At 42.4% G+C, this 12,459-nt stretch overlaps 1 protein-coding gene across 1 annotated transcript; it reads left to right on the top strand.

The window, feature by feature from the left end:
- Positions 1–3,690: 3,690 nt before the first annotated feature.
- Positions 3,691–5,231, top strand: LOC137604582 (ribosyldihydronicotinamide dehydrogenase [quinone]-like). The gene is made up of 6 exons (XM_068328416.1): positions 3,691–3,709; positions 3,781–3,948; positions 4,031–4,161; positions 4,228–4,341; positions 4,415–4,516; positions 4,599–5,231. The coding sequence occupies exons 1-6, from the start codon at positions 3,691–3,693 to the stop codon at positions 4,890–4,892; spliced, it is 828 nt and encodes a 275-aa protein (XP_068184517.1). The 3' UTR covers positions 4,893–5,231.
- The last annotated feature ends 7,228 nt before the right edge of the window (positions 5,232–12,459 follow it).

Raw genomic sequence — 12,459 nt, 5'->3', positions numbered from 1 at the left:
CTAAATCATCTTTGAAGCAAAGACGATTAAGTCGGGTTCTCTTGATTTGCAGGTTGTAAAAGTCGATAAAGAATGGACGTGGAAAACTCCTGAAGGGATTCGATCCCATCACAAGTGAAACTAACGTCCCCGTTAGGTCATGTACGCGCCAAGATCTTAGACATGGAAACACAACATTAATTAGTTTGATTCAATATGTTTCAGTGGTAGTTGTTTTATTTTTTTAATCTATGATTATTCACTGGTTGTTGGTTATCATTCTTTCCGGCTGTAGAAAGAGAGGGCCTGTTTGCAGCAGGAGCAGGCGGTAAACAGACACTTACAAAACATAACTGATAAAATGGAAAGTAAATGGATTTTGTTGCACACCTGAGAATAACAGCGTCTCCCTGCGCCGTGTTTTATCTGTGTTCAAATCTGAGCGTTATCTCCTTCAGACTTAAAAGCAGTGACTTCAATTTGTTTCGTACTCCCACGACTTAAATTGGACTCCTACTCAGACGATTGAGGCAGACTTTACAGAGGACACCTGTTTCTGCCTCCTCAGGGGCAGAGATAAAGAGAGATTTTACTCCTGAGGCGCTGACTCATATCTTTGTTCATACTTGTGCTGTAGCATTAAATAAACATGCACGAGGTTTGTCTGTCATCCGCTCTATTAAAAATGAAGCTCCCTGTTCTGCTGCTAGACGCTGTCACAGTTCAGTGAACATCACTTCATGCTGATGCCTCCAGGGGGGGTTTGGGAGAGGAAACCCCACTTATCTGACAAACATGTAATATACCACTTATTATCCCAATGAGGATAGAGGAGAACAAAAGCATGATGTAACTAGAAACTGCAAAAGCTGCAGTGGCAGCCGGCATCCAAAATAGAATTTAAATTGAATGATGAAAAAAAAAAAAAAGGCAAAGACGAGGACGCAATAAGCAGAATCACAAAGACGTCGCAACAAATGAGGACGGACTCCTAAGTTCAGCTTTGGCGATTTAAAATGAAAATCCAGCTCTGTCTCCTTTTTGTTTGTCTTCCTTGTTTGTTGCAAGAAGAAGAATATTTCTCATTTTAGGACATTTCATCACAAAGCATCTCACATTCACAGCCGTCAGCTACAGCAGACCATTATCCCATCTTTTCAGCTGAACTGGGGGCAGTTTGTTAGTCTGATATCAGATCACAGTCACAAATGCAAGATGATAAAAACTCCAAGACTGGAAATGACAGCTAAGGTTTTGCCGTTGGGCTGAAAGTTTCCAGTTGGGATTAGTTTGGACTTGGGAAAAAAAAATCTAATTTAGAAGGAGAGTAAAGTTCCTCGGATCCTCTCTGAGTTTCTTCCCTACATATTTTAATATAATCTGTAATGGTGAGAACTCAGAATGTCCCATCTGGGTGATTTTATGTATTAATCACACTTTTGCACCCCTTCTACGGTAAAAACATGAGCAGGATAGGAGCATTTACACATATATAGTAGAATATAACCGCTGTGGTGTCATAGAAGGTTATATACCACCATGTTGAGGAACAGCCTTCTTATTTATGTTGGCTTGCTCTCGTCGTTCTTCTGTTTCTGGTCTGAAATAAACAAAAAAAGAAAATTGGGGTGAGAGCTGACGAAGAATGAATTATCCTTAATCTGTTAAAGGTTAGACTTTGCATCATTTACAGTGCTTCTAATCTGCCAGTATGAATCCACAATTTATGGCTGACTGTCAGCAGCCTTGGCCTCTGCTTCCTCAAGCTCTGACAGGTATTCACATGCTGGGGTTTAACAATCAAAATAAGTTACATCAATCTTCTCTGGCTGCTGACATCTAGTGGAAAAATACAGGAGGAGTGATTCTTCATGGATACAATGAGGCTCAGGAAACACACAAAAATAAACTCCTCACCTACATTCTGCCGCAGAGCACACTGGAATTTCTCCATGCATTTTAATGTGGGTCATTTGAAGCCAGAGGATACACTCTGCATGTGTATGAAAAATTAAACCAAGCCTTTTACAGTGTCCTTAATAAATGTGGATCATCACTGTGAAAGCTCTCCAGCTTCAGAAACTTCAGAGATCTGGATTGGAGACCTTAGACTGCTGCCAGGCCAGTCTGGTCAGTGTCATGTTCATTAGAAATATTATAAATAATTCAATAAAAAGAATTATCATTATATTGCATTGTTCTAAATATAAAATTGTGATGCTTAAGTTGCATAAACATTATTTCAAATTTTGTGCACAAAAGGATCAAGTGACAGTTCTCATCTTGACCGCATGATGGCACTGTAGACTATAGTTTCACATTACATTCAGACCAGAGCGCTCCGTCCTTGTGTGTCTTGTGTGTGTGCCTCACACTCCAGTGTGCACTTTAATTACAGGGAAGTGGTTTTGTGTGAAGGAGCTGCAGAAGGTCATTCATTAATACGATGCCCAGAAAAAGGATGATGAGAAAACCAGTTTGAAATCCATCAGCAGCAAAAGAAACCTTGACATATATGTTGAAAATTGACACATAATTTTGATTACATCTCAGTGTAGCAACAAATGCGTCCAGTGTTACGTAGCACTGCATATTCCAAACAATGAAATTCGTGCTTGCAGCCACCAAGTTCTGTCATAACCGCGAGAAAGCAGCCAGTGGCGAACAGATGACATCAAGAGAACAACAAACTGGTGCAGTGATGGTGTAAAAACAGAAGGGGAAAAGGGAAGACCTCATAAACACCAAAACACCCCATATTATTTAATTCGACCCATGATGTTGCGGTTTGACAAATTCTGTGAACAGTGACTCTTAAAACTTCAAATCAATCTTATTCATTAACAAAAAGCAAAGACAGACTGCTGACAGAGCATTTCTGTACGTCCCTTACAGTCATGCGTGATGTTATGTAGCAGCTATTTATCGTGCCCTCCTCCTCATGGCTGGATAAACACGGCTTAAGGAGTCATTTTGTTGCCAGATGCGTGCCAACTCACGTCTGCCTCTGAAGTCCGGTACAGGGCGACATTCGTGATCGGGCCCGACCGCAGGAAACCGTTTCTTCAGATGAGAGTGATGCAAAGAAAAACAGATCTATGAATCCAGTAACCATGGAGTTAGTCACTCACCCACATCTGCTTCATGTGGTCTGAAGACATCAGGAGTGGCACTTTTTTTTAAAAAAACATCTTGTACACAGACTGACATGCACGCTCTGAAATACCCCCAAACAGCTAACAACACATTTCCTGTCTCTTTCCGGGCAGAAGAAATGTCCAGATCGTCTCGAAATATAAGAAGGAGAGTTGTCTTTGGAGGTTTATTCTGTCTTTCCAATGAGTTAAACCTACAGCTGCTTTCAATGATAGAACCTGAACATTCTCAGTTTTCACAGACATAAATTTTACTCCGAATTTAGAAATGCTGCTCGAGTTTAGTAAGCAGATCTGTACCTATGTGAATGGGAGCCCAGAGAGATAATCACTCATTGATTACTGACTGACTGATGAGCTTGATTGGTGATTGACAGCATCTGGCTGAACATGAATGAGCCAGGAGGCTCGGTGCATAAAAACAGCAGCGCTGATAGTTTCTATCAGGGCCTGAAGCGCTTCAGCTGATCGTCTTTCTGTTCAGAACATCATCATTTCCGCTAGTGTCCGACCTCAGGATGGGTGAGTATGCTCGTGTGTTCTCGTTTCTTACGGCATGTCAAGTTCTGACTTAGGTGAGCTTGTCTTTGTAAAGTTTCTGATCTTTTGTTTGCAATATTCTAATCTTCTCCATTCTTCGTTTTAGAAGCCAAGAAAGTGTTGATTGTGTATGCCCACCAGAATCCGAAATCGTTCAACGCTGCAGCCAAAGATATCGCTGTTGAAGTTTTAACAGCTCAGGGCTGCACTGTGGAAGTATCTGACCTGTATGCCATGAAGTTTAAAGCCTCTGCTACAGCTGAAGACATCGTTGGTATGGAAATAAAAACCACAGGCGTTCATGTTGGCTTTTGATTTTGCTTTTCAACATTTCTAATGTTTATTTCATCTTGCAGGTGAGCTGAAGGATGCTGATAACTTCTCTTATGCTGACGAGACCAAGCGAGCATGGGAGGCAGGGAACCTGTGTCCTGAGATCACTGAGGAGCAACGCAAACTCACCGAGGCGGATCTGGTCATCTTTCAGGTACAGATGAGTGACATTGATTGTTGGGCCTCCTACTTTTAAACTAACTTAACTCTTGCTTTACAGTTCCCCATGTACTGGTTTACTGTCCCTGCGATCTTGAAGGGGTGGATCGACCGGGTCCTCACGCTGGGCTACGCTTTCTCTTATGAGAAGCGGTACAGTAAGGGTGTCTTCAAGGTGAGCGGTCAAATCAGGAGGCCGATGGTTGTAGTTGACTCCCTTCCTAACTAGTCTTTTCTTTTTTTAACAGAACAAGAAAGCCATGCTGTCATTCACCACCGGATCTCAAGAGTCGATGTTCAGTGACAATGGCATCAATGGAGACATGAACGTCACGCTGTGGCCGCTGCAGGTAGAACCTCAGGAGGAACTGATTTAATTAAGGAACCTGGGTTGATGTGTGACCACGTATGTTCTGTCTTTTTTTTTTGCAGAATGGGATCCTGCACTACTGTGGCTTCCAGGTTCTGGCCCCTCAAATCTTCTGGGCTCCGTCTTACGTTTCCCCCGAGATGCGCAACACCATGCTGGAAGACTTCCGCATACGGATTTACGGCGCCCTGAAAGAGGAACCCCTTGCCTTCACTCCTCTGGACTACTTTGATCAGGAGAAGGGATTCAGGCTGAAGCCAGAGTTCAGCGAGGAGCAGGCCGCAAAGGAGTATGGGCTGGCGGTTGGCATCCACCTGGGCAAAAAGCTGCCTCCTTATAATCAGATGAAGGGTTAGGTCTTGGAGCAGGGAAGGGTGTCTGTCAGGTCTGTCATACAGAATTAAAGGCAGACTTTTTTTAGTGGGAAAATTGATCTTAAGCATGGATTAGAGTTCAAATATTTACATCTTAATGTCAAACCTTGGCTTAATTCCCAGCATTGTATTTACTCACTGGAGATGTGTCTTAAATGTTGGGCAACCAGACATATTTGGACAAATGGCAGCATTGGAACACATGTTCACTTTGGGCTCTTGTGATGAACTCGAGGCTCGACCGTTCTACTCTTGTCTCAAACATTTTGTGTAATTTCAGTCGCTGTATTTGTACAATGTGATGCTGGAGTGAACTTGACTCTTTCATGGCTCAATTTTTCAAATGTTTTGACAAATAAAATTCTGAAGCCTAAATTTGGTATATGTTCGTTCTTATTTCTGATCGGTGGGGTGAAGATGCAGGGTGTTGGTATTTTTAGCTTTCCATATGTTCTGCTTTAGCGTCACGACGGCAAAGGCAACGGCACATTTAACTCTTGTGTGGTTTTGATGTTCTGAATTGTTCCCTTTATTCTAAAGGTCGAGTGACCCACCTTCACCAAAATGAGAAAGCAGCTTAAAGTATTGAAACCTAAATCCGTTTTGCATGAAGAAGCAACCGGTCATCACAGGTTGAATATGGAATGTGTGGAATTTCCCTTCAGTCTAGAATGATTTTAAAGTTGTATGTATAGCAGACATCACTTTTATCCTTTTTTCCTGACTAAATTAATTGCTTGATATTTATGTACTGTCAAGGTGTTAAGCTTCAAGCTTTATCTCCTGAAAGAATTTTAAGAAAATGGAAATGATAGGTTTTACCTGCATTTGTTTTGGAAGATTGTTTTTGCTAGAGATCTTTTTTTTTTCTCCAATAGGGAATTGAGGTATAAAATCCTGTTGCATTGCTCCACCCAGGAAGTGTGTGAACAAGAATTTGTAAGATTAAAAAATACAAAACACATGACTGTAAACAAACCAGCTGCTGAACGGAGCCAGTATCTCCTCTGGTACCTCAGGCCAGGGTTCTGATCCCAGTCTTTTCTTCATCTCTAGTGTTTCTGTCACACATCTGCAGACTTTTGACTGGTGTTTATCAACTCATAGCATTTTTGACCAAAGTGTGACACAGAACATCACCACTCCACTCCATCCATCCCAGAGACAGATCGACCACATCCATCCTCTCCCAGTTGTCTCCAAGTGTATGAAAACCACGCAAAATCCATCATCAGGAAGATTTTATTTGACAGCTGGTGCGCTGAACAGGCAGAATGTTGAGCTGATGTACTGGGCGTGGGTTATCTGTTATTTTATACTTGGTTGAAAAATGCATTCCTACAAAAGCTGATAATTAGCATGTGATGGGGGACATTTCTCCATTCCAACTGTGGATTTGGGATGAAAAGGAATTCCTCTAACTGAATGTCCTGGTGAATTCACAACAGAAAGCACCGCTTCAAAGAGTAAGCCTCTTTCAAAAATTCAATTTCATAACGTGAAACAGACAAGAGTTAACGTTCATTGATTATTATGGCTTTTTTTTTCCAGTCCCGGCTGTTGAACATTGTAGTATAATTAACCAAATCGGTTCCAGCAGTCAGGAAATCGTTACCCCCTTATGCCACGAGAGGGACGGTGCACTTATCGCAGTTTTCACGTCAGCACTGACCTCTCAGGAGTTAGGATCAATTTGAGAAAAAGTGAATGATCGCACACAGTTCTGTGCAAATATGTGAACCAGCGGGTCCAAACCATTGGATCCAGCTGTCGTGAATGCTTTCTCTTCACTTTTCAGTTCTTTTTTTTTGTGTGTGTGTGTGTGTGTGCGTGTAATATTTTCATCATGAATCCAAAAGCAGGAAACGACACAAGAATATACAGTGATGGTTGAAATCAAGTAGACAGCTCACATTCTGTTCTTGACTGTTAACTGTTTTTAACCTGGAAACAATGACGGCTGAAAATAAAAACAGTTTTCCTTTTTCCAGTTCATTTTTAAGAATTGGACTGAAATCATACCGGATGTACCCAGAATGCATAGGATCTGAGCAAACTCCTTCACTGCCTCTTTTCTTATTCAATTTTATGAATCTGTATTTTTGTTAATAGGAGGAATTCTTCCTGTGCATTTGACTGTCCCTGTGGAACAGAAGGCAGCGCCTGGGGGACAAATCAGGATTCTGTAATTTACTTGAAGAGGAAGATGAGGATGACAGGCAGTTCATGGCTCCTTGTGTTCATCCCATCTCTATAAATAGATCTGATCCCTTAGAATAAATGAGCTTCTTTATGGAAACCCCACCTCATATAAAACTTGAATGTTTTCGTGAGATGACTCGTGCACATTTTGTAGTTCAGAACAAATTCAGAATCTCACAGCGTCAGGGAGAAGCTCTGCAGCAGACACGCTGACGACCCCAAGGACTGAGGTTCGCACAGAAACATAAGTGGCTTCCCATGGAAGCAGCTTTTGTTTGGGTATGGAGGAAATGAGATGGGGAGGGGTGTGTGTGTGTGCTGGAGAGGGCAAACTTGAGGAAATGGCCTTGGACCACAGTGTCCAGACGACAGCTTGGGTCATGTAGGAACACGATAGTGAGTTTTCACAAGGTGACCGTGTGTTTGTTTGTGTTGAGTCAGACCCAGTTTGATAATCACCTGTTTTTGTTGCCACATCATTTCCTCCTTTTGTTGTCAAAAACATAAAGAAATCCAGTCACTTGTCCCCGACTAAAATAAGACACTGAACATCTGTTACTTAATATTAGAGGGGGGGAAAAAAAAAAAAGTTTCTCCCTAAAATGAGGACGGATGCTGCTGCTGTCGTCTCAGAGGTCTTCACTGGTGATGACGGAGCTTAAAACTGATTTGGGAACATTTCAGTTTTCACGTGTAAAGGTTCCACTGCAATCTCCCATCTGATGTCCATCCTGCTCTCCCATTGTCCATCCCAGTTTTCCCACCATGGGCCATTTTTGGTGGCTTCAATGGGAGGAAGTGGGCACCGTCTTACACCAGTCATGGAACAAGTGTCGCCGGAAAAGCAATCCTACTTAACCGATCGAGCCGATACGCACAATAAACAATAAAGAAGGATAACACTCGGATTGTGTTGAAGGGATTTTGGATATCCTTTGGAAATACATTTATAAACTGTTTCACTACCGCCGGTACTGCTGCTAACAACGTTTCCCATATGCTTATAGGTCGATGCCATCCATCTACTCAAATCACGTTAATTAACTGACTAGATGAGGTTGTAGGGCAAAACAGATGCAGACCCAAAGGCAGGCAGTATGAAATAATTTATACCGGTTTAAACAGCGCTCAGACTCCTAAACATTTTCATTTGCTCGCAGATGCTGATCAAAGTTTGAAGTCGAGCTGCTTCACAAATGATTTTTCTTTGCACAAAATCTTTTAGGGATGTTTTGTGTAACTTTGAGACAAAGGTGAAAAGACTGCTCTGTTTTTCTACAAAGATAAGTATTGATTTTCTCCGATGTTGGATGAGAAAACAAACAATCCTTTTTTTTCCCCCAATAAAGGACTGTTATATACTTTAAAATGTGACGGAAAAATACATAAAGACACGATCCCGTCAAACGTAGAGAGATCTGAGCGACAGAAGGGAAGACTCGGTGAGCCGTTCGTGATTGATTGCTCTTTGTTGACTTTGGGGTGTTTTGATTAGGCTCTAAATGGGTCCCTGTGTTTGCACCAGATGTCACCGGGTTAGCAACAAGTCAGCCATTAAACAGCGAGACCAAAAAACAGACAGGAAAAGGAGAGACACGGTGAAGTACATGAGAAAAAGAGCTGAGCTCAGAAATGAGGTAAATTATTTATATCAACTGTCCTCTCGCTCTTTCAGGGGCTGCATTAAAAACCAATCAATTACCCCAACAAAAAGCAAAGCCTGTTGAACTCTGCCCGTGTGGCTGGGGGGGGAGGGGGGCAGATGTGTGTGTGTGCTCAGAAATGAGAATGAGGCGCAGTTTGGGGGTGGTTTTATTAAGACTGGCAGCAGGAAAGGTTTTTAATGAAGACACACGCTGGCGTTTTACTACATGCTTCAGCCGAATCTCTGACTGCCCCCTTCACCTTTGCATCACAGAGTGTCCATTGTGTGTTCCCTGTAATTATGAAGAAAAGGAATTCACTCTGACATCTGAGCACCATCGTCCCCCAAACCGCACCAATCAGAGCTGACTGTTAAGTGAAGCTTTTCTTTCAGCACACAGTCCTTGTTAAAGAGAAAAATTAGAAGATTGATCGTCCGACAAAACCCTTCTTTATGCCTCCTTCTCTCAAGCAATCAACTTTGCTAAAACGGCCTTACTTCAGGTAATAACTTATTGGTATAAGGATTGCATACCTGCATCTAAATATTTCAGGCTGATCTGCCTTCGGCGTGACAGAAGATAAAACATTTTTATGGCCGTATTTTGTGATAAATTCGAAGCGCAAACCACTTACACTAGTATCTGAAAATGAATGTGTGTATGCAAGCAAAGATAAATATCTCAGGGCCTCAGGCTTGTGATCACAGCCCGAACAGCTGGTTTTAAAAATGATAAAAAGAGAGGACTACAACAGCTGCGGAGGAACACGGACCACAAACAGAGCTCTTTTACGTGGTCGCAGAAAGGAGGGAAAAGACACGGGTGAAAAACCAAAAAAAAAAAAAACAACAATCCCTGCCTCCTTCCTCTTTTTATGAACTTCTGCAGGATGTGTCTTTCATGTCTCGCTCTTTTCATCCTCATCTCCGTCCTTCTTTTGTGTTTTGCTTCTCCTCTTACCAATGTGAAAATACACAGGAAACTTTTTCCACAATGGGATTTTTCACACATCTTTTGCTCATTAGGGATTTGAATGTTCAATGGAGACACAATTCTCTGGGGGGGGGGGAAACCGGCTTCATTTCACCGCGTAAACAAACACTTTCACAAATCAGGCTCCTGACATGCACTTCAGTCAGCCCGGCTGGCATTGATAAGAGCCAGGCAGGCTGTGCAGCTTTGAAACTCTTATACTGACAGTATACTGCCCTCACAGTTTTGATGAATGAATGGACAACAGGCTATATAGGCCTGATGTATGGAGTGCCTGGTAGTGGGAGGCTGATATGAGGCAGCAAAGCTGTTTCACATTTGAGGCTGGAGCACAGCTGAGAGGTTTTTTGGGGGGGGGGGGGGCGAGCCGACAGAGTTAACATCGCAGCCAACCACCACCACACTCCTCTCTGAATACTTCTCCATACTGTACCTACGAGCAGATCTGTGTTATCTCCACATCAATCTGAAAGAGCGATGGGAGGAACAGACAAGAGGTGAACCCACTACATCCTGTTCCTCATTCTTTGCCTGAAATCCATGGCTTCCTTCTCTGCTTCTGGCTCCATCTGTTTTCTTCTCTTCTTTCATGCATCACCTTGTATATTTTCCCAACTGTCACACATCAGCATAAACAATGAGGAAACTGTAAAAAGGTCTCACAGGTTATAATCTTTGAGAAAAAAAGAAAAAAGAAAGATGCAAAATGAATCTCAGGGTCAGAAACGAGGCCGTGAATTGAATCAAGGAAGTGGGAACGAACGCTGGAGCTCACAGGACTCAACTCCAGATGCCGCTGGTTGCCACATCCTGGCCACGGTCCCCCGCTGTGCCGCGTTCACAGATGTATATGCAGTTGGTGGCGAGGCCTGGAATAGGAACCACCTGGCAGAGAGAAAAATGGCTTCAGGTGATTTTTCCATCACAAGTTGCTCTGGTGATTTTGATCAATCACGTCGGGCCACATGGACATTTTTAAAAGGACATGATATTTACAGAATATCAGCATTTGGATCTTTTTTTATTTTTTTTAATGCAAATCGGGTTCCATTCTGCATGTTTATCTGCACTATTTCTCATGCGAGTGCTGCAAGAGTTGTGTTTGTATCCAGTAAACCTTGCAGTGTTTGGTTTTTCCCCCCTCACTGCTCACGCTCTTAAAAACTTCACATTTCTTGTTTGCAATTGGAAAGTCACTTTGTTAATGTTAAACTGGCCTGTTTACCATTGATGCAACTTCAGTCTTAAAAACTCCAGTTCAATCATGCACTCGAGAGCACTCTAAGATTGAGTCGGTCATGCACAACCCAAGGCGAGTGAGACAACACCTCAAATTTATGTAGCAAGTGAAGCCATAGCTGAAGGCTTCTTCAAAACAACAGCACATTCCTGGAGTGCTGACGGTGTATTTTTCATGCAGGGTGACAGGACAATAGGGGTGAAAGTTAGCCACCTTATCTGTGAACTCTGCCTCAGCAGCATGGAAGCAGCATGTTGTGAAGCGTGCACCGGGATTGTCAATATAGGATTACTAGATTCGAGCTACATCCCTGAGGGAAGACAGTGAGATGGATACCTTCTCATTCAGCCTGTGGACAGATTCTATCATTTACTAATCCATACTGGACACTCAGACACTGGCTGTCCCCTCAGGGAAGACATTTTTAAGCTCTTCTGCATGATCCCACTGACCTGGCTCATGACAACCATGTGTTTGTGTGAGTCTAGGCAGAAACGCTGAAAGGTTGGGGGTGAAAAAGGGAACCTGTAATGCTTTGGGAAAGCAGACTTTACCCTTTGTTTGAGTTACTGCAGCGCGTAGAGATGATAGACAAAGTCAATGGGCTGTAGGAGCCACAGACGGTTACGGCCAACTCTCTGACAGAAGCATTTAGGTTAGAGAGAAAGAAAGAGTAAAAGAAGAGGGCAAAAAGAGAAGCCTGCAAGGCAAAGCAAGAGAAAGACAATATTAAAGCATCAATAATCAATTTTTAAAGGATGGCAACCATTTGTTGGCCAGTCTTCTTCCACTTAAGGCTGACAGTTTGCACAAATGCTCCTGGTTCCCAAACAGGGTCAAATTTTCATTGTTGTGTTAAATTATGTCTAGAAACTATGGGATTAACTTTAGTTGAAATTCTAAGCACATTCCTGGTCCCAAGATGATGAAATATAAATTATATGTTAACTAAGATTCCAGTAGGGAATGAATGTATTTGTGCGGTCCAACAGCGCAACATCTGCCAAACCACAGAGCTGTAACGTTCAATCAAACTCGTAGCAACAATAAGCACTATTTACATGCAAATAATATAATCAAATTAAATTACATTTACATATTCATGCCCGTCCTGAAACATGAAGACAAAGTCCTGATGAGCGCTGAAGTTTCTCTTGGGGTGTTGGACGTCTAATCATGTCTACCAGCATGTTCAGCATATCTAGAGCTAATCTCTGCTGTCACACCGCCAGACCATCAACTTTGCCAAATAATTTACTACATAGGCCTGTTTGAAACGACGCCTCGTGGTTTATTATCTGTTTTTGTATGTTTGACATGTGAGCAGTTCTCAGGTTTCAGCTATAAACACAGGCTGGTGTGAGGGGACGCTCTGTCATTGTGTGGAATGCGTTGATTGCTACATTTCCTGACAGGAACGCACTTTTTTTTGTCTTTTCTGCCCGACATGCACCTGCATGAACATGAC

The sequence above is a fragment of the Antennarius striatus genome, chromosome 12 (genome assembly GCF_040054535.1).
Source record: "Antennarius striatus isolate MH-2024 chromosome 12, ASM4005453v1, whole genome shotgun sequence".
Lineage (NCBI taxonomy): Eukaryota > Metazoa > Chordata > Actinopteri > Lophiiformes > Antennariidae > Antennarius > Antennarius striatus.
Note: the sequence above shows the minus strand (reverse complement) of the source record. Positions and strands in the feature narration are given on the sequence as shown.

Bases quoted from the DNA above. Each gene is read 5' to 3' on its own strand.
- LOC137604582 (XM_068328416.1), top strand. The intron at 4,162-4,227 runs GTACAGATGAGT...CTTGCTTTACAG, and splicing joins CGGATCTGGTCATCTTTCAG to TTCCCCATGTACTGGTTTAC. The intron at 4,342-4,414 runs GTGAGCGGTCAA...TTTTTTTAACAG, and splicing joins ACAGTAAGGGTGTCTTCAAG to AACAAGAAAGCCATGCTGTC.